Raw genomic sequence first — 21189 nt, forward strand, 5'->3', positions numbered from 1 at the left:
TTTAAGGTCACTTCACTTCAAGAGAGATACATTCATCCTTGCATCTGAGCATCTATTAGGCGTTGTGTTAGGAATATGGGAATGATTGAAACACATTTTCTCCCTGTGTGCTGTGATGAAAGAATCCCGTGGGAACGTAGAAACAACGTATAACCCTTGGATCAGAGAAGACTTCTGGGAGAAACTGATTCTTAGGCTGGCTTAAAAAGGAGAAGACAAATACAGCAGAATCCCATTCAGCAGTAAAAAGGAATAAACCACCAATACATGTAACAGCATCTGTGAATCTCCAATGCAATACGACAAGTGAAAGAAGCCAGGCCACAGAAGATTAGATACTTGATTCCATTTGTAAGACAATCTAGAGAAGGCAAAAATTACAGGGAAAGAAAAGGGATAAGTCGTTGCCAGTTAGGATAACGGATGGAGGGAGTGGATGGATTGCACAGAAGCATCAGTTCAGTTCAGTCGCTCAGTCGTGTATAACTCTTTGCGACCCCATGGACAGCAGCACGCCAGGCTTCCCTGGCCATCACCAACTCCCGGAGCTTGTTCAAACTCATGTCCATCGAGTCGGTGATGCCATCCAACCATCTCATCCTCTGTTGTCGCATGCACAGAAGCATAGCATCGTTCTATGCAGAGAAGCATAGGGTGAGGTGATTTGTGGGGTGATCTGGTTGTTCTGTATGTAAGCGTGATTGTTCACATTTATCAAGATGGTAAATTTTATTATATAAAATTGTACACCAATTAGGAGGTAAAGAAAACAGGAAAGGTCAATGTATGCAGAGGGGAGAACAAAAATAAAGATGCTGTATGTGTGAAGAACCAGAAGATATTTAGCATTGCTGAAAGGGGTAGAGGGGAGGCTAGAAAAATAAGCAAGGACTGGCCAAGGACCCTGCATTGTAACCTGCAGCTATTGGACAGCTGCTAAGCAGGAGGCTGACAGGGGCAGAAGAGGTGGAAACTGAGGTCTCCTCCCAGGAGAAAGATCAGGTTAACCTGAAGGGCTGGGAATTTGCAGGCAGGGAAGAATGCACACCATTCCTCTTTATCACTGCTTCAAGGGTGGTTGGTGCCAGTTACACATAGTTCTTCTACTTTATACTCTGGTTCTCAATATTTCTGCCCAGAGGTGCTGAGAAGAACAAAAATGGCCCTCCAAAGAGAACTGAAAGATATAATCAAGGTCAGTTTCTGGTGTCACAGTAATCCCCATTGACCCAGATAAAGGATTGCTGTGAAAGATGCAATCCAAGTTGTTCAGTCAACAGGCCTTGTGTACCTACTATGCGCCAGGAACCGTGTGAGGCTGTGGCAAGACAGAATCAGCCCCTGCCCTCAGACTCCGCTAAGGGAGAAACAAGTCCACCAACTTTGCAGGACAGAGCAGTACAGGCAGTGGGCACAGAAGTCCTGGTGCCCACGGTCAGTGCTTGGGGTGAGGAGGGGGGTGGTTGAGCAGCATCAGGAGAAGAGGCCATATGCAGGCGGGGTCTGAGGAAGAGCAGGAGCTTTGTCAGCATCAGATTAGATAACAAAGCACCTTCCAGGCTGAGCCACGCAAAGGCAGGCAAGTGTGAAAATGCGGAAGTGTGCTGCTTGTTTGGAGAGCTATAAGGAGCTCAAGATTGCTGGAGCGTAAAGGGCATGGGAGACTGCAGTGAGGAGTGAGCTTAAAGAGGAAAGCAGACACAAGTCTGGAGGGCACAGCGTGACATTTAAGGAATGTGGACTTGACCTTGTAGCACCAGCTTTTTGCCCTAGCTACACTGTACACTGGGGCTTCCCTCGTGGCTCAGATGGTAAAGAATCTTCCTGCAGTGCAGGAGACCCGATTTCGATTCTTGGGTCAGAAAGATCCCCTGGAGAAGGGAATGGCTAGCCTACTCCAGTATGCCTGCCTGGAGAATCCCATGGACAGAGGAGCTTGGTGGGTTACAGTCCATGCGGTCGCAGAGAGTCAGACATTACAGACTTTCACTTTCACACTGTACATGGTTGGGGAGAGGTGAGATGGGTGTGCACAGCCCAGCGAGTCCCTGGGCTGCAAGAAGCTATAGTCCTTCTGGAGTTTGAATCTTATTGAAAGATTTTTGTTTTAATGAATATAAAAATAAACGCAGATAGACAATGGAGTAAAATGATTAATTTCAAGCATATTAAACATTCATCAACTGCCCAGCATACATTCTGTGTTACTCAGTGTATTTGCCCTGGATTACCTAACTTACAGTTAGGCAGTTCTTACAAAAATCTATAAGGGAAGTTTTTTTATTGTTCCCATTTTGTAGAACAAGTGACCGAGACTCAAAGAAGTAAAATAATCTGCCCGGGACCCCTGGTAGGTGGTGCATCTGTGATTCAGGCCACCTGAGGCCAGGTGCTGGCTTCTGAGCACCGAGCAATGCCCCAGGCATTTTAGGGATGGAGCGAGATGTCAGAATGTATTGTTACTCATGCTGGGTGACTCTGAAAGTTAGGTCTCTAGGACTTCAACTGTGGGCTGGACTTCAGTTAACTTCAATTGGACATCCCCTGTCTGAATCTCAGCTTCCTATCAGAATAGTGCATACGTGCTCAGTTGCTCAGTGGTGTCTGACCCTCTGCAACACCATGGACTGTAGCCCGCCAGGCTCCTCTGTCCTCCACTATCTCCCAGAGTTTGCTCAAATTCATGTCCATTGAGTTAGTGATGCAATTTAACCATCTCATCCTCTGTCATCCCCTTCTCCTCCTGCCTCCAATCTTCCCCAGCATCAGGGTCTTTTCCAATGAGTTGGCTCTTTGCATCAAGTACCCAAAGTATTGGTGCTTTAGCTTCAGCATCTATCCTTCCAATGAATATTCAGGGTTGATTTCCTTTAGGATTGACTGGTTTGATCTCCTTGTAGTCCAAGATACTCTAAAGAGTATTCTCTGGCACCAAATTTCAAAAGCATCAATTCTTCAGTGCTCAGCTTTCTTTATGGTCCAACTCTCACATCCGTATGTGACTACTGGATGAGCTATGGACAGCTATGGGCTGGACTTCAATTAACTACAAATCACCTCTCTGAGTCTCAGTTTCCTATCAGAATAGTAATGAAGGATAAATGAAACAACACAAAGTCTGGCTCAAAATAAGTCCTCAGCACACCCAGAAGTACTCAATGATTCCCACTCTACCCTGAGCCCATTTTCACCCACCCCCCTACCCCAGGGGCATCAGCATCTTCCACTCTAGGGGACTTTCGTGAAAAAGCTTGAGAAATCCTCCCAGTGGAAACAATTCAGCTCACCTTGGAATGAGAAAACCTGCTTGAAATGTTTTTGCCTCCCAACCTCAGGCAAATCACTTAACCAAGTGGGTCACAGATTTTGCTTCTGTGTGAAAGAGGATTAGACTTGCCTTTTCTCGTATCTTTTAATATCAAAATTCTGTGGCTTTATAATGACCTCTCCCTGCCGTGCCATAATTCTTTGCTTAGTTTTCTGTCATGCATCTGACAGAACCCACTTCCCGTGTAAATACCATCTACTGCAGCTGCCCATTTATCCACTGCCTCATTAATATACAGGCAAAAACTTCAAAGCTTTCTGTTAAAGATCCTCTTAATGTAATTGAGTTCCTCAGCGCCCTTGTGGTTCAGGCTGCTCAAAGCAGAATGTTTTTGACTCTTTCTAGTGTCCTTGGCAAACTCTAGTAACTTTTGATCTTCGATCTTTAAAAAAAAATAATCCATAACTACCCTTCTCCCTTCCTAACTAGAAATGATATGTATGCTATTATCAAAGCTTTAAAATTGTAAATTTAAAGCAACATCATTACATCTGAAACCTTGTTTCAGATTCCTGACAAAATGGGAAGCAACCTAAATTATTGTTGCAAGAAACAATTCTGGGGTTTCTCTGGTGGTCCAGTGGTCAAGACTTCACCCTCCAATGCAGGGGGCATGGATTCGACCCCTGGTGAGGGGAACTAAGATCCCATATACCCCAGGGCCAAAAAACCAGGATATAAACAACAAAAGGAGTATTGTAATGAATTGAATAAAGACTTTAAAAATGGTCCACATCAAAAATAATATCTTTAAAAAGAAACTATTCCAACACTATGGGAAGCTTATCAATAGATTTTAAAGAATGAGATAGCCATTTCTGTACCAAACATGAAATTACAAGACAAGTGTTTGCATGAAAAAACACATCTTAGATCCATAAACATGGTATGGTCAGTTTCCTCTCCACGGATCACAGCTTTGTCATGGCGAAGGACCTTGCGTAACTCAATGAAGCTATGAGCCATGCCATGCAGGACCACCCAAGATGGATGAGTCATAGTTAAGAGTTTTGACAAAACATGGTCCACTGGAGGAGGGAATGGCAAACCACTCCAGTATTCTTGGTGTGAGAACCCCATGAACAGTGATGCAAAGAACCCATGAACATGGTGTGAAGAGCTGACTCATTGGAAAAGACCCTGATGTTGGGAAAGATTGAAGTCAGGAGGAGAAGGAGGCGGCAGAGGATGAGATGGTTAGACAGCATTACTAACTCAATGCACATGAATCTGAGAAAAGTCCAGGAGGTAGAGAAGGACAGGGAGTCCTGGCATGTTGCACTCCATAGGGTCTAAAAGAGTTGGACATGACTTAGCAACTGAACAACAAAATTGATCAATTTGTAACTAAAGAGCATGAAAAATAGTGCATACATAAAAATATAGAAATGTATGTATGAATGCACAGCAGTCTCTCAAGAGGGGAAAAGGGACCAGGTTTCTAGTGTGTGGTGTGTCTGAGGGGGAGAGACTACTCAAGAAGACTTATCTACAGCTTTGTTTTTACTAGGGCAATATATTTATGTGTTAATTTGTATAGTTGCAGTTAGATAAAGTACCATAAAAATTGCCATGATTTCTAATATAACTTTTTAAAGTGCATTTATGGCACTAATGTTCTTGTTCTGAGAGTCTTTTTCCTTTTCATGGTGTTTTTTTTTTTTTTTCTGATTACTAAAGCCTTACTTGTCCATTATGTAAATTCAAACATCAAAGATAGAGACAACACATGGAACCCCTCGTGGTCCAGTGGTCAGGACTCCCTGCTTCCAAGGCAGGGGGTGTAGATTCGATCCCTGGTTAGGGAATTAAGATCCCATATGCTGTGCAATGTGGCCAAAAAATTTTTTAACTTTTTTAAAAAGAGACCATATAGAAAATATGTATCCCTATAATCTTACCCCTCCCCAATGATATAAACATCTTTGATAATTTGGTGCCTGTGTCTCCTCAATGTTAGGTATACATATAGTTTCATAAATTCTCTGGATTTTTTCCCCAAGATTTTTAACATATCAAAGCCGTCAAGATAAGAAGAGAAGTATTATATTAGGACTAACTGAATAAAATTTACAAGACCCTCACCCTACTTTATTTTTCTTTTTCTATATCTTTTTTCAAAGCAAACTGGCTTTTTAAATGTGAATTTTTCAAAGCAGTTTCTGGTAAAAAAAAAAAAAAAAAAAAGAAGTTGCTTGGATATTACTGTCAGATCATCTGACAGCTCACAGGAATTGATCAGAAAAATGTGTCTGCAAATTGACAGAACTTGACAGATGAGAAGACAGGCCCTTTCATATTTGTATTTATATTTATATATTGTTGTTCAGTTGCTAAGTTGTATGTGATTTTATGCGACCCCATGGACTGCAGCACTCCAGGCCTCCCTGTCCCTCACTATCTCCTTATTTATATTTATATATACATGCACAAATTATTATTATATTTATGTAAAAAGGTTAGTCACTCAGTCGTGTCTGACTCTGTGACCTCAGGGACGGTAGCCCTCCAGGCTCCTCTGTCCATGGGGTTTTCCAGGCAAGAATATTGGAGTGGGTTGCCATTTCCTTCTCCAGGGGATCTTCCCTACCCAGGGATTGAACCCGGATCTCTTGCACTGTAGGCAGATTTTTTACTGTCTGAGCCATATATACATACACTGCTACTGCTAAGTCGCTTCAGCCGTGTCTGACTCTGTGGGACCCCATAGATGGCAGCCCACCAGGCTCCCCCGTCCCTGGGATTCTCAAGGCAAGAACACTGGAGTGGGTTGCCATTTCCTTCTCCAAAGCATGAAAGTGAAAGTGAAGTCGCTCAGTCATGTCTGACTCTTCGTGACCCCATGGACTGTAGCCCACCAGGCTCCTCCATCCATGGGATTTTCCAGGCAAGAGTACTGGAGTGGGGTGCCATTGCCTTCTCTGATATACATACACAAATGGTATTTATTTGGGGACCACAATTTTTCAAGAAGCTGTCAGCTTCACCTTTTGTTTAGAAGGAAAATGGACCCTGCAAACGTCGTCACCACATTGTCCTCTGTCTGCTCCAAAAGGTAATAAACTGTTTTCCATGTCTCCTTCCAAAACACATTTTGTCAGGAAATCTATCATCCTAGACTCTGCCACAATTTCGGTATTTTTCTAAAGGGAGCGTGGAGCCCCAAAGTCAGACAGAAATGCTGTGAATTCCACTCTGCCTCTGACTTGCTGGATGACCTTCATTTCCGTAATGCATCTGTGAAGTGACACGTGGCTCAGATCATGGTCCTAAAGACTAAACAAGGTCAATGTGATGCCTTCAGCATATAGCCTGGCACGTAGTATGTGCTTAATAAATACAACTCCCTTTCCCTAAGTTTTTCCAAAATGCTTTCACCTCTGTCTTCATGGAAAAATCACGGATTTGGGGCTGTTGAATATCATTTATAGTCCATATCATTTTTTTTAGCCAGCTGCCCTGTGGCACAGGAAGTTTTCCATCTCTTGTACGCTGAAATTTTCGTATCTAAAAACACACTCTGCTGTGTTCAAGGCTGTTGTGATACTCAGAGGAGAAAAGATAAGGTGTGGTGTTGAATGTGGAGAGGACTACTTTCAGATGCTAGCTGTCATTGTCATTGCTAGTCGACAGTCATGCTTGCTTTGTTATTTGTTGAGGACAAGTGCATCATTTTGACTGGAGTCATATGGCGAATTGAAGCCCGTGTATCAGTGGCTTCAATGACTTATCGAAGGTCAGACAGCTGGTAAATTTGACTAGAATGGAGGTCTGATTCTTAGACCAAAGTATTCCCTGCTCCACACTTCCCCTCCTTCCTCCCATGGTCAACAGGAAGGAAGATGTCTCCACTGCACCAGGTCACCAATGGCCTGAGTCACTGCAAGCTCTGCCCAAAGACCATTTGCACGTGAAGGGTGCCCGACTGATGTCACCAGTCACTGCCTCCCAGCCTCAGTGTTCTCACTCAAAATAAGAGCAAGGGATTTGCTCCTTTGCAAACAAATTTTAACTTGTGGCCACTATGAGATATATATATGTACATGAAAACTCACATTTCTGTAGTGTGCATATCTCTATGTATACATATAGATATGTCTATATCTATATATATTTAGCAATATATGCAGTATATATATGTAGCAATTGCATGTATATCTACATATCTGTAATACATATACAGAAATGTAGTGAGTTTTTATCATTAATTTCATTTAGGACCAAAAGCTTTTCTTTATTCCAAGCATGTGTCTTTTTACTTTTTCAGTGTTAAAATGCCTTTTCCTTTTTTTTTCCTTAAAAAAGTTAGTTGAATGTATTTTTTATTTTAAAACAGTTTTATCTTTATAGAAAAAAATTGTGAAATAGTACAGAGTTCCAATATGTCCTACACGCAAGTTTCCCCTATTATGAAAATCTTACACTAGTATGATACACTCATTGAGATTAATGAACAAATTTTGATAGATTACTATTAATGACAGTCTATTCTTCATTCAAATTGCCTCAGTTTTTAACCAGGATACTATATTAATTCTCATGTCTCCTTTAGACTCCTTGAGGATATGACAGCTTCTCATTCCTTCCTTTTGATGACCTTCACACTTTTATTTGTTTATTTTATTTATTTATTGAAGGATAATTGCCTTACAGAATATTGTTGTTTTCTATCAAACCTCAACACAAATCAGCCGTGAAAGTGAAGTCGCTCAGTCGTGTCTGACTCTTTGCGACCCCATGGACTTTAGCCTACCAGGCTCCTCTGTCCATGGGATTTTCCAGGCAATAGTACTGGAGTGGGTTGCCATTTCCTTCTCCAGGGGATCTTCCCGACCCAGGGATCGAACCCAGGTCTCCCACATTGTAGACAAATGCTTTACCGTCTGAGCCACCAGGGAAGTCCATAGGTATACATATATCCCCTCCTTTCGAACCTTCTTCCCATCTCCCTCCCCATCCCACCCCTCTAGGTTGATACAGAGCCCCTGTTTAAGTTTCCTGAGTCATACAGCAAATTCTTGTTGGCTGTCTATTTTACATATGGTAAAGTAAGTTTCCGTGTTACTCTTTTCTTACATCTCACCCTCTCCTCCCCTCTCCCATGTCCATAAGTCTATTCTCTATGTCTGTTTCTCCATTGCTGCCCTGTAAATAAATTCTTCAGGGCCATTTTTCTATATGCCATATTTGTGCATTAGAATATGATATTTATCTTTCTCTTTCTGACTCACTTCATAGCAAGATCCTCTATGACCCACCTCCTAGAGTAATGGAAATGAAAACAAAAGTAAACAAGTGGGACCTGATTAAACTTAAAAGCTTTTGCACAGCAAAGGAAACTGTAAGCAAGATGAAAAGACAACCCTCAGAAAGGGAGAAAATAATAGCAAATGAAACAACTGACAAAGGATTAATTTCCAAAATATACAAGCAGCTCATACAACTCAATGCTAGAAAAACAAACAACCCAATCAAAAAGTGGGGAAAAGACCTAAACAGACATTTCTCCAAAAAAGACATACAGATGCCTAGCAAACACATGAAAAGATGCTAAACATCACTCATTATTAAAGAAATGCAAATCAAAACCACCATGAGATATCATCTGACACCAGTCAGAATGGCCATCATCAAAAAGTCTACAAACAATAAATACTAGAGAGGGTGTGGAGAAAGGGAACACTCTTGCGCTGCTGGTGGGAATGTAAATTGATACAGTCCGTATGGAAGACAGTATGGAGACTCCTTAAAAAACTAGGGATCAGTTCAGTTCAGTTCAGTCGCTCAGTCGTGTCCGACTCTTTGCGACCCTATGAATCACAGCACGCCAGGCCTCCCTGTCCATCACCAACTCCCGGAGTTCACTCAGATTCATGTCCATCGAGTGAGTGATGCCATCCAGCCATCTCATCCACTGTTGTCCCCTTCTCCTCCTGCCCTCAATCCCTCTCAGCATCAGAGTCTTTTCCAATGAGTCAGCTCTTCACATGAGGTGGCGAAAGTACTGGAGTTTCAGCTTTAGCATCATTCCTTCCAAAGAAATCCCAGGGCTGATCTCCTTCAGAATGGACTGGTTGAATCTCCTTGCAGTCCAAGGAACTCTCAAGAGTCTTCTCAAACACCACAGTTCAAAAGCATCAATTCTTTGATGCTCAGCCTTCTTCACAGTCCAACTCTCACATCCATACATGACCACAGGAAAAACCATAGCCTTGATGGACCTTAGTTGGCAAAGTAATGTCTCTGCTTTTGAATATATTATCTAGGTTGATCATAACTTTTCTTCCAAGGAGTAAGTGTCTTTTAATTTCATGGCTGCAGTCACCATCTGCAGTGATTTTGGAGCCCCCAAAAATAAAGTCTGCCACTGTTTCCACTGTTTCCCCATCTATTTCCCATGAAGTGATGGGACCGGATGCCATGATCTTTGTTTTCTGAATGTTGAGCTTTAAGCCAACTTTTTCACTCTCCTCTTGCACTTTCATCAAGAGGCTTTTTAGCTTCTCTTCACTTTCTGCCATAAGGGTGGTGTCATCTGCATATCTGAGGTTATTGATATTTCTCCCGGCAATCTTGATTCCAGCTTGTGTTTATTCCAGTCCAGCGTTTTTCATGATGTACTCTGCATAGAAGTTAAATAAGCAGGGTGACAATATACAGCCTTGACATACTCCTTTTCCTATTTGGAACCAGTCTGTTGTTCCATGTCCAGTTCTAACTGTTGCTTCCTGACCTGCATACAAATTTCTCAAGAGGCAGGTTAGGTGGTCTGGTATTCCCATCTCTTTCAGAATTTTCCACAGTTTATTGTGATCCACAGAGTCAAAGGCTTTGGCATAGTCAATAAAGCAGAAATAGATGTTTTTCTGGAACTCTCTTGCTTTTTCCATGATCCAGCGGATGTTGGTGATTTGATCTCTGGTTCCTCTGCCTTTTCTAAAACCAGCTTGAACATCAGGAAATTCACGGTTCACATATTGCTGAAGCTTGGCTTGGAGAATTTTGAGCATTACTTTACTAGCATGTGAGATGAGTGCAATTGTGTGGTAGTTTGAGCATTCTTTGGCATTGCCTTTCTTTGGGACTGGAATGAAAACAGACCTTTTCCAGTCCTGTGGCCACTGCTGAGTTTTCCAAATTTGCTGACATATTGAGTGCAGCACTTTCACAGCATCATCTTTCAGGATTTGAAATAGCTCAACTGGAATGCCATCATCTCCACTAGATGTGACTGGTGATAGAAGCAAGGTTTGATGCTGTAAAGAGCAATATTGCATAGGAACCTGGAATGTCAGGTCCATGAATCAAGGCAAATTTGAAGTGGTCAAACAAGAGACAGCAAGAGTGAATGTCGATATTCTAGGAATCAGCGAACTAAAATGGACTAGAATGGGTGAATTTAACTCAGATGACCATTATATCTACTACTGCGGGCAGGAATCCCTCAGAAGAAATGGAGTAGCCATCATGGTCAACAAAAGAGTCCGAAATGCAGTACTTGGATGCAATCTCAAAAATGACAGAATGATCTCTGTTCGTCTCCAAGGGAAACCATTCAATATCATGGTAATCCAGGTCTATGCCCCAACCAGTAACGCTGAAGAAGCTGAAGTTGAATGGTTCTATGAAGACCTACAAGACCTTTTAGAACTAACACCTAAAAACCTAGGGATAAAACCACCATATAACCCAGAAATCCCACTCCTAAGCATATACCCTGAGGAAACCAGGGTTGAAAAAATGCATGTATCCCATTGTTCAATTTACAGTAGCTGGAACATGGAAGCAACCTAGATGTCCACTGACAGATGAATGGATAAAGAAGTTGTGGTACATATACACAATGGAATATTACTCAGCCATAGAAATGAATGCATTTGAGTTAGTTCTGATGAGGTGGATGAACCTAGAACCTATTATACAGACTGAAGTGAGTTAAAAATGCCCTTTCTTTTATAAAAAGTGATGGGAATAGTGGGATAGTTGGGTTGTTATTTTTGTATGTTGATGGGCATTTTTCATACTTCCTTGGCAAAACACAAAAATTGAACCTTGATGCAGTCTCTTGGGCCCTCTGGTTGTTTTATATATATATACATACATATATATATATATATATATATATATATACACATATGAGTGAAGTGAAGTCGCTCAGTCGTGTCCGACTCTTGGCGACCCCATGGACTGTAGCCTACAAGGCTCCTCTGTCCATGGGGTTTTCCAGGCAATAGTACTGGAGTGGATTGCCATTTCCTTCTCCAGAGGATCTTCCCAACCCAGGGACTGAACCCAGGTCTCCCGCATTGTAGACAGATGCTTTACCATCTGAGCCACCAGGGAAGTCATATATATATATATATATATATATATATATATATATGTATGTATGTATATAACTGTCCCATGGACTCTACAAATCTAGAAACCACCAGAACCAGTGGCCAGTATCTAGTTCTATTCTGGCCGTCACAGTCTAGATGTTAGAATGTGTTAGAAGAAATAAGTGAAGGTCTTGAGCTTCCCTTTTTGCTGTCTTGCAAAATTAGTGGCACTGAAGCTGCCAATAGATAGAAGCTACATGCTCCTAAAAATAACTATGGGATGCTGTGCATGCTATCAGCATTCTGAAGATTGCATCTGGGCCTGTTTGGAAAGGTTGGCAAGACCCTGGAGATCTGATGCAGACAGGGAAACACCAAAGCCAGTTCTGATTCTCTTTTCCCTGTCTGGTATTTGTTTTTTGTTTTTTGTTTTTTTTTTTAGTATTAAGTTTTTTATTTTTTTAATTTTAAAATCTTTAATTCTTACATGTGTTCCCAAACATGAACCCCCCTCCCACCTCCCTCCCCATAACATCTCTGTGGGTCATCCCCATGCACCAGCCCCAAGCATGCCGTATCCCGCGTCAGACATAGACTAGTGATTCAATTATTACACGATAGTATACATGATAGAATGCCATTCTCCCATATCATCCCACCCTCTCCCTCTCCCTCTGAGTCCAAAAGTCCGTTATACACAGCTGCATCCCCTTTCCTGTCTTGCATACAGGGTCGTCATTGCCATCTTTCTAAATTCCATATATATGTGTTAGTATACTGTATTGGTGTTTTTCTTTCTGGCTTACTTCGCTCTGTATAATCGGCTCCAGTTTCATCCATCTCATCAGAACTGATTCAAATGAATTCTTTTTAACAGCTGAGTAATACTCCATTGTGTATATGTACCACAGCTTTCTTATCCATTCATCTGCTGATGGACATCTAGGTTGTTTCCATGTCCTGGCTATTATAAACAGTGCTGCGATGAACATTGGGGTACATGTGTCTCTTTCAATTCTGGTTTCCTCGGTGTGTATGCCCAGCAAACCACAATGAGGTACCACTTCACACCAGTCAGAATGGCTGCGATCCAAAAATCTGGTATTTGTTTTTTTATTGGGAGAGTGATTTCACTCGTTACTCAAACATGATGTCCCAACCCCTCTTCAGCTTAGGAAGCCAACATGGTGCTTTATTGCCTGCAGTACCAGGGCATCGGTGTGCTTCTGGCATCTCAGCAGGCCCCTCTGTGTCTGCACTTCCCCGCCTCCTGCCCTTGGACTCTGGTTTCCCAAGGAGAGCTGCTCACCCACAAAGCCATAGACTCATAGGCTCCTGGGGCTTCAAATCTAGAGAACACCTCACAGGCCACTGAGGCCCAGCCATCTAGCCCAAGGAGATCTAGAGGGCCTCTGCTGTGGTCGCAGATAGAAATGTGGAAGAACTAGGACAGGAGTCCAAGCCCCCAGCACAGAGACGGGCAGTACTTTTAGTGCCGCATCTGCTCGACCTTATACTAAGCCTTCACGCACATCATCTTCCTTCATCTTTACAGTCACACAGTGAAGTCCTATTCTTTTTATTTTCTTTCCTAAAAACCCAATTTTATTTTATTTGTTTTTAAACTGGTTGGCCACATGGCCTGTGGAATCCCTTCCCCAACCAGGGATTGAACCCACGCCCCTTGCATTGGAAGTGCAGAGCTCAACCACGCGATGACCAGGGACATCCCTGAAGTCCTAGTCTTCCTTATCCTGTTTTTATAGATGAGGCAACAGAGGCTCAGAGGTGAAGTAATTTACCTAAAGACACACAGTAAAGATGAGGTGGGGTGGGGGCGTCTAGGATTTGATCTCTGGCAGTGGAGCTCCTCTGCCAGCACTCTGCCCCAGTGCTATACTGTCCCAGGTTCTCGTTCCTCTAAAATCTGCAAAATTCAGCCTATTCCAATTCAGTATGAAAGGATGCACTGTTTCCTAGATGCTTGTTGCTCTTTGAAACTTTGTAAGAATCATATCTTCAAGAATGTGAATCCCCCATCAGCTGTGTCCTGCTTCTCACTGGTGAAATGATGAGGATAAATACTGTACCTACCTCAAGGTTGCTGTGAGATTCATTCTGTTTAGTAAATGATGCATATTGTTGTTGTTCTTTAGTTGCTAAGTCATGTCTGAGTCTTTGCGACCCCATGGACTGTAGCCCACCAGGCTCCTCTGTCCATGGGATTCTCCAGGCAAGAGTACTGGAGTGGGTTGCTATGCCCTCCTCCAGGGGATCTTCCCGACCCAGGGATCAAACCCAGGTTTCCTGCTTTGGCAGGCAGACTCTTTACCACTGAGCCACCAGGGCAGTTCATGGTGCATACTAGGGGCTATTATTAATCACCTTTGTGTCAGAGACAATGGTTGCTTTATGATATATAGGTGCTTAACTGATGTTTTTATCAATAAGCATATGAATTAATAAATGAATGGAAGTATGTATTAGACATAGTCAGCCCGTCTTATTAAGGTGCCAGTACCCTAGCTGGGAAAGGACTTTATATAGAGTTGAAATAGCTGGTATCTCTAAGTGATTTATATATTTAAGTGCTTGTTTTGAGCTAACAAAAAAGAAAGGAAAAGGTACCAAACCAAGGACATGCCCTGAAAAGAAATGTATCAGTGGGAGCAGGACTCGTAGGGGAACATTGAATACCCAAGTTGAATGCCCACTCCGCCAGGTCCATCCACACAGTAGGTATTAAGATTAGAGCCAGGATATGACAGTGTATCTGTCAGGCCCAAAATACACTGTTTTTCCATGACTCCATTATGCCCCTGATACCTTCAAACATCCCCTAATTTCCTAGGAAGATGATAACAGCTTTTCAAAAGTAGGAGCCCCTGATCCCAAGGTGCAGACCTCTTGACTCAGCTCCCCTCTTTCCCAAGCCGTTCAGAAGCACTTACCTGTCTGCTGACTCAATCCTTTCCCACATTATGCCTTTCAGGAGCATCACTGCCTTCGTATTAAAATCCTGGGGGACTGCTACTACTGCGTTTCAGGACTGCCTGAGCCCCGCCAGGACCACGCCCACTGCTGTGTTGAAATGGGCCTCAGCATGATCAAAACCATCAGGTAACTTGGGACCTTCTCCCTAATACCGGCCTTTGGTGGGCTTGATGGAAAAGACCAAAAGCACCCTATCCTTTGCGGTCAATCATGTGTATGTTGCAAGGTGGAGCTCTTTGACTTATTTCATGAAGATTTATGCCCATTAGTTCTCCCATAAAACCAATAAACCTGCTATTTCATTGTGTTCTAGTTATACTTCCCTTTCATTATTTGTTCAACAAATTGGTCTTCTGGGGATACAGCAAGGAACATGATGAATGTAGTGCTTACCTTCAGGGAGAGATAATGCATAGACAATTTCAACACAGTACAATATGCTCTGAGATGAATCAAACCAGGGTTGTTGGGGGTGATAGAAAACCAACAGTTTGTGCAATCTGGGGTGCTGGAGAAGACTTTCCAGCATACAAATGTCTAAGCTGTTACCTGAAGAGTAAGACGTTAGATCCTGGAGGTGGAATGGAGAGCCTGGAGGATAGATGGCCATGTGCAGAATTTGGGATGTGCTTCCAAGGCAGTTGGTGAGGTCTCGACTGGAATGTGGTGACAGGCAGGCTGCACCCTGGGATCAGCCAGAACCTGCAGGGCCTTCTCAATCATGTTAAGGGGTTGCAGTAGCTCAGCTGGTAAAGAATCTGTCTGCAATGCAGGAAAACCCGGTTCCATTCCTGGGTCAGGAAGATCCTCTGGAGAAGGGATAGGCTACCCACTCCAGTATTGTTGGGCTTCTCTGCTGGTTCAGCTGGTGAGGAACTCGCCTGCAATGCTGAAGACCTAGGTTTGATCCCTGGGAAGATCCCTTGTAGAAGGGACCTGCTACCCACACCAGTATTGTGGCCTGGAGAATTAACAAAGAATCGGACACGACTGAATAACTTTCACTTGCATTTTATCCTAAGGTCAACAGGAAGGGCAGACAGGGGTGTCTTTATGGGTGTGTGACAAGTGCTGTTGGCTTTGGTCAGTATATCTGACAAACAGAGATTTAATCAAAGACGGATGAGTTATTGAGGTCAAGGACTTTAGAACTAGACTGTGGCTGTGTGATAAAAGCTCAGTGTTGTCAAAGCTCCCTTCAAGTTTCCAAAATGTTTGCAGATCCTTCAAGCATCACATCCTCCCACAACCACAGCAAAGCCAGTAAAGAAAGGACCCATGGACAGAAATCTCCATGGCTTCTGCCTCACCTATTAAGAGAAGAGTATTGTTGAAAAGATACTGGAAGACTCTCCCTGTGAACTCACACCTTGGTCATATAGTCTACCTGGTATGCATGTGATGCTTGGGAGTGTTAGTCTGGATTAAAGTCAGCAGAGACAGCAACCTGCACCCCCATGCACACCCTCCACTGTAGGCTCAGCTTGCCTGCTGGTTCCCAAGACCAGTCTGGGTACAGACAGGGGGAACCTCAGGAGCTGGAGGCTCCCTCTCTGTTACAGTAGAACCTGGCTGTGACCAACACCATGTGCCTGACCTTTCTACTTGCTGACAGATCCCTGACTTTATTCAGGTTTCAGGCAGAAGTCCGTTGACACTGGGAAAGGCTGGGAAGTCCCCTAATTAAGAAGAGGGCATAGAAACACTTTTCCTAAATACGATCCTGTCCCACTGAAGCAACCCTGGTCATTTCAAGACTGAGACCGACATCACACTCTGGGAGGGCAGGTGTGCCCCCTGGGCAGGCCTTCAGGGTCCCACTTCTGGAACCAACCCATGACCAGGGCCTGGTCAAAGCAGTGAGGTGCTTTGCCATGAGGTGTATGGTGAGAGGGCTTCCCTGGGCTCAGTAGTAAGGAATCCACCAGCCAGTGTAGGAGATGTGGGTTTGATCCTGGGTGGAGAAGATCTCCTGGAGGAGGAAATGGAAGCCCATGCCGGTATTCTTACCTGAATAATTCCATGGACAGAGCCTGGTGGTCTACAATCCAGAGGGTCACAAAGAGTTGAACACAACTGAAGCAGTTTAGCACACACGCATATATAATGAAAAACCCCACCCTCACGAACCTTAAGACCGGGTAGGCTGATGGAGAGAGACTGGAGATGTCCACTCTGCTATTACCTCCTCTTCTACAGAGATACAGACATTTCTTCCAAGAGGGATAGAGAAAGGAGTCCACCACTTCCCACCAGAGTTCCCTTTGATCAGCCTTTCATAGATGGGAAAGGCTACAGATGCTTCTCAGCTGTTAATCCAGATGCTTGAGAGTCTCACCCTGAAAACTAGGTTGAATTGTGATCATGTGTTGACTAGTTTCAAGGGAGTCAGTGGGCCCAAACCCAGAAGACCCAGTGTTTCATACCAGCTCTGCAGTTGATGAGGTCTGTGAACTCTACTCTGTCAGTCAATTAGTGGGTCAGTCAACAGATCATTTGTTCAGTTCTACCATGTGTCAGATACTGTGCTAAGCCCCAGAAATACAGTGATGAATGGGTCACTCCGGGGTCCTTCTCTTGTCTATGGCTGCCCAATAGAGATGTTCCTTGGATTGGTTGTCTGAAATGAGAAAGTTGGACTAGACCAGCTCTGAGGCCTCTGCAAGTTTGTAACTTATCAACCATGACTTATCAAAATCAAGTTTAAGTAGCAAAACTTTCCACTGACTTTCTGTCTTTCTCTCTTTCTTTAAATTTGTGTTAAGATTAAATTGATCAATAAAATTAAGAGCCACTGAGTCTTTGTTAAGGCTCATGGGCTCTTCACTGCTGCGCGTAGGCTTTCTCCGGCTTTTGTGCGCTGGCTTCTCATTGTGGCGGCTTCTCCTGTTGATGAGGATAGGCTGTAGAGCACGCAAGCTACAGTAGTCGTGGCACACAGGGTAGTTGCTCCACCGCATGTGGGATCTTGGTTCCCAAACCAGGGATCTAACCCGTGTACCCTGCACTGGCAGGCAGACTTGCAACTACTGGAGCGCCAGGAAAGACTCTACTTAAACATTTTTAAATGATGATCACAATCAAGTTAATGAACACAGCCATCACTTCACATAGTAATCTTTTTATGAGAATGCTTAAGACCTACTCTCAGTGAATTTCAAATATACAATAAGTATTGTTAACTATAGTCATCATGTTTACATTAGAACCTCAGAACCTATTCATCTTATAATGAATATTTTTACCCTTTGGCCAACATTTACCCTGTTCTCTACCTCATCCCTAACTCCTGACAAGTACCTTTCTATTCTGTGCCTATTGGTACAGCTTTAAAATAAAAAAATAAAAATAAAAAACTGTCCACATATAAATGGACTTATCTTTCTCTTTCTGGCTTATTTCACCAAGTATAATACCCTCCACATTCATCCATGTTATTGCAAATGGCAAGATTTTCTTCATTTTTAAACCTGAATAATATTCCAGTGTTTCTGTGTGTGTGTGTCTGTGTCTGTGTAGAGAGAGAGAGAGAAAGGGAGAAAGAAAGGAAGAATGAAAGGAAAGAAGGGAGAGAGAAGGAAGGAAAAAAAGAAAGAAAGAATATTCCCTTTACCCATTCATTCACAGACTTTCTATAGGAGTTTCTAACTTGAACTTCAGCAGAAGATATGCTGCAGAGATGACATTGCAGAAGAAATGAACATTTATTGTCAAAATGCTTTAAGATTCTCAGAACATTACCATTTATCTTTCTGGAGAGGATCTTATCCCTCCTGACCATTTTAACCAATTTAAAGTGTCCTTTCTGAAGCTTTGGAGTGGGACACTGAGATTTGGAGGAGTTGAAGTGATTCAAGGACTTTCTCTTGTTAGTTTATTAAGTACAGCTTTTACTTCCTTTAGAACAAGACAATTCAGGAGGATGTTTTTTAACGGCATGAGTCAGAGTCTATTAATGCTCAAACAACTCCTTGATTATAATGTAGGTGACTTGAGGTCCAGCATGAATTCTTCCGGTTACCAACAAAGCATGGTGCAGAGAAATAAACACAAGCTCTAGAAGTAGGCAAATGTGAGTTGCAATTGGCTCGGACTTGTAGAGTTTCCACTCCTGTCAAGTATCGCACTCTGAGGGATGACCAGCAGACAATATTTACACCTCCATGTGTGGATAAGAAAATTCCAGTTCTATAGTTTTACTAAAAAGTCAAAAATCTTAACCAAGCACCACCTAGACACAATGCAACTTTGTACTCAGCCCAAAGGCACTTGTTCCAACTGGAAAACTCCAAAGAAGCCGTCAAGTCTGGAACCATACTTAACATTATTTGCATATGTTGTAATGTTGATAAGCCATTTATTGACTGATATCCCCAGGCTTGATGGCCACCCTGTATATTTGTCATCAGAGATGGATCCCTGTTGAGGTACTGCCCCTGCCTTGTCAGGGTTTCTCTTTGTCCCCCTTTTTGACATTTCCTCAAGGAGTCGGAATCCCAATACCAGTCCCCAGAGTACAGACTGACAATGAGGGGCTGGTGCTCTGATGGTGAGATGGCATCTGGACCCCAGCAGCTTCAGTCGTGTCCATGCTTGGGTGAGATTTATAACTCCTGCACAAATGGCAAACCAACACTCAAAATGGCCCTGGGCCTTTATTCACTGATCACTCCAAATATGTTATAGGGATTCTCCTTCTATCACACACTAGTGGGAACAGAGAGCTGGAATCTGGAAAGGTGGGATGAGCTGCTACTCAGAACACCAGAAGGCTTCTCAATGAAACAGAGTCAAGACTGTCAGAAGTCAAAGCGTAAGGGAACGGTTTCCCCATCTATGTTATCTCCACAGTGGTCTTTTTCACTGAGGTCCAGTTTTTTTTTTTCCTAAAGACAAAGTCATGGGTCTTCCCTGGTGGCCCAGTGGTAAAGAATCCATCTCGCAACTCGTGGGATGTGGGTTTGATCCCTGGTCTGGGAAGATACCACGTGCCTTGGGGCAACTAAGCCTGGGTGGCACCACTAAGACCCAGTGCAGCCAAATAAATTTTAAGTACCTTTAAAAACCACAAGGCTATGAAGAAGGTTACCCTGGTAGTTAAGAATGACAGAAACCACATATGTGCATATGTGTGTGCACGTGTATATATGCTTATGTATGCAACCCATTCCAGTACTCTTCACTGGAAAATTCCATGGACGCAGGAGCCTGGTAGACTACAGTCCATGGGTTGCAAAGAGTCGGACACAACTGAGCAACTTCACTTTCTTTCATGCGTGTTGTATATATGTACATGTGTGCTGTGTATGCATATGTGGCATGTATATGTGTGTATGTATGTGTATACATATGGTGTGTATGTGCGCATGTGTCTTTGTGAGATATGTGAATATGCATGAGTATGTGTGCACTTCTATGTCTATACATGTGTGTTCATGGGTATGTTTGTGCATGTGTGTGTGTGTGTGTGTGTGTGTGTGTGTGTGAAGGATTTGAAGCAGGCTCCCTGGTCACTATAATTCTAAATTCAGTCTGTGGAGTTAGTGCACAGATAGTTGGTGACCTTTCGAGATACACCAGGTTTTATCCCACAGGCAATGGGAAGTCTCTGACACTTGAAGTGGGGAAGTGTCATGTTCCGATTGGTGCTTGAGGAGGGTAACCATGGAGATGGCAACTCTCTCCAGTTGACTCTGGATGAGAGAAAACAGAGGCCAAGGGGAAGGAAACTGGTTGGGAGATATTTTTATAACAGTACAGGAAAGAGGAGTAAAGACCTTAAATAGAGCAGTAGTGAAATAGGAAAGGGTTATAATCCTCCAAAGCTGAGACCCCAAGAGTCCCTCAAGACACCATATGTGACCTAGAAGTTTAAATCAAATTTTATCATTATAGTAAACGTCCCTTGTTGATTGATAATACTGTAAGCATTTGGACAGGGTTCTAGGCTTCCCTGGTGGCTCAGACAGTAAAGAATCTGCCAGCAATGCGGGAGACTTGAGTTCGATCCTGGGTTGAGAAGATCCCCTGGAGAAGGGCATGGTAACCCACTCCAGTATTCTTGCCTGGAGAATCCCCATGGGCAGAGGAGCCTGGCGGGCTGCAGTCCAAGCGGTCACAAAGAGTCGGGCACATTTAAGTGACTAAGCACGCATACACCACCTTATTAGTTTGTTGCTGGATGTGATCACAGCAATGGTTCCCTGGAAGAGTGACTATGGCACCATGAGATGACTTCTAGGGAACACACTTCATCCTGAACTGCAGTCAGAAGATGTAATATGGCTCCTGCTTCTTCACTTCTCAAAGCCTACATGACCTCTTCTGTGAAATGGGAATCATAAGAGCCCTAACTCAGAGTGTTCTTTTGAAAATTTAAATACATAGCATGCATTTATCACCAGAAAATGTTTTTTTTTTTAATAGAATCGTACAATCAGGGCTGAGTTTGGACACTGGAAAATTGGACTCAGTTAAGTTACAGAAATCTATTCATTTTTTTAGGTCTTCCAGTCTAATAAAATAATAATAACAATAAGGTTT

The 21189-nt window shown here is 43.0% G+C and overlaps 1 protein-coding gene across 1 annotated transcript in view; it reads left to right on the forward strand.

Annotated features, from left to right (window-relative positions):
* ADCY8 (adenylate cyclase 8) overlaps positions 1-21189 on the forward strand; it is a 232153-nt gene that overhangs the window by 86796 nt on the left and 124168 nt on the right. Inside the window, exon 5 of the mRNA XM_052651651.1 lies at positions 14645-14772. Coding sequence (XP_052507611.1) covers positions 14645-14772 — 128 coding nt within the window. The remainder of the gene's footprint in view (positions 1-14644; positions 14773-21189) is intronic.

This window comes from Budorcas taxicolor, chromosome 14 (genome assembly GCF_023091745.1).
Source record: "Budorcas taxicolor isolate Tak-1 chromosome 14, Takin1.1, whole genome shotgun sequence".
Classification (NCBI taxonomy): Eukaryota; Metazoa; Chordata; class Mammalia; order Artiodactyla; family Bovidae; genus Budorcas; species Budorcas taxicolor.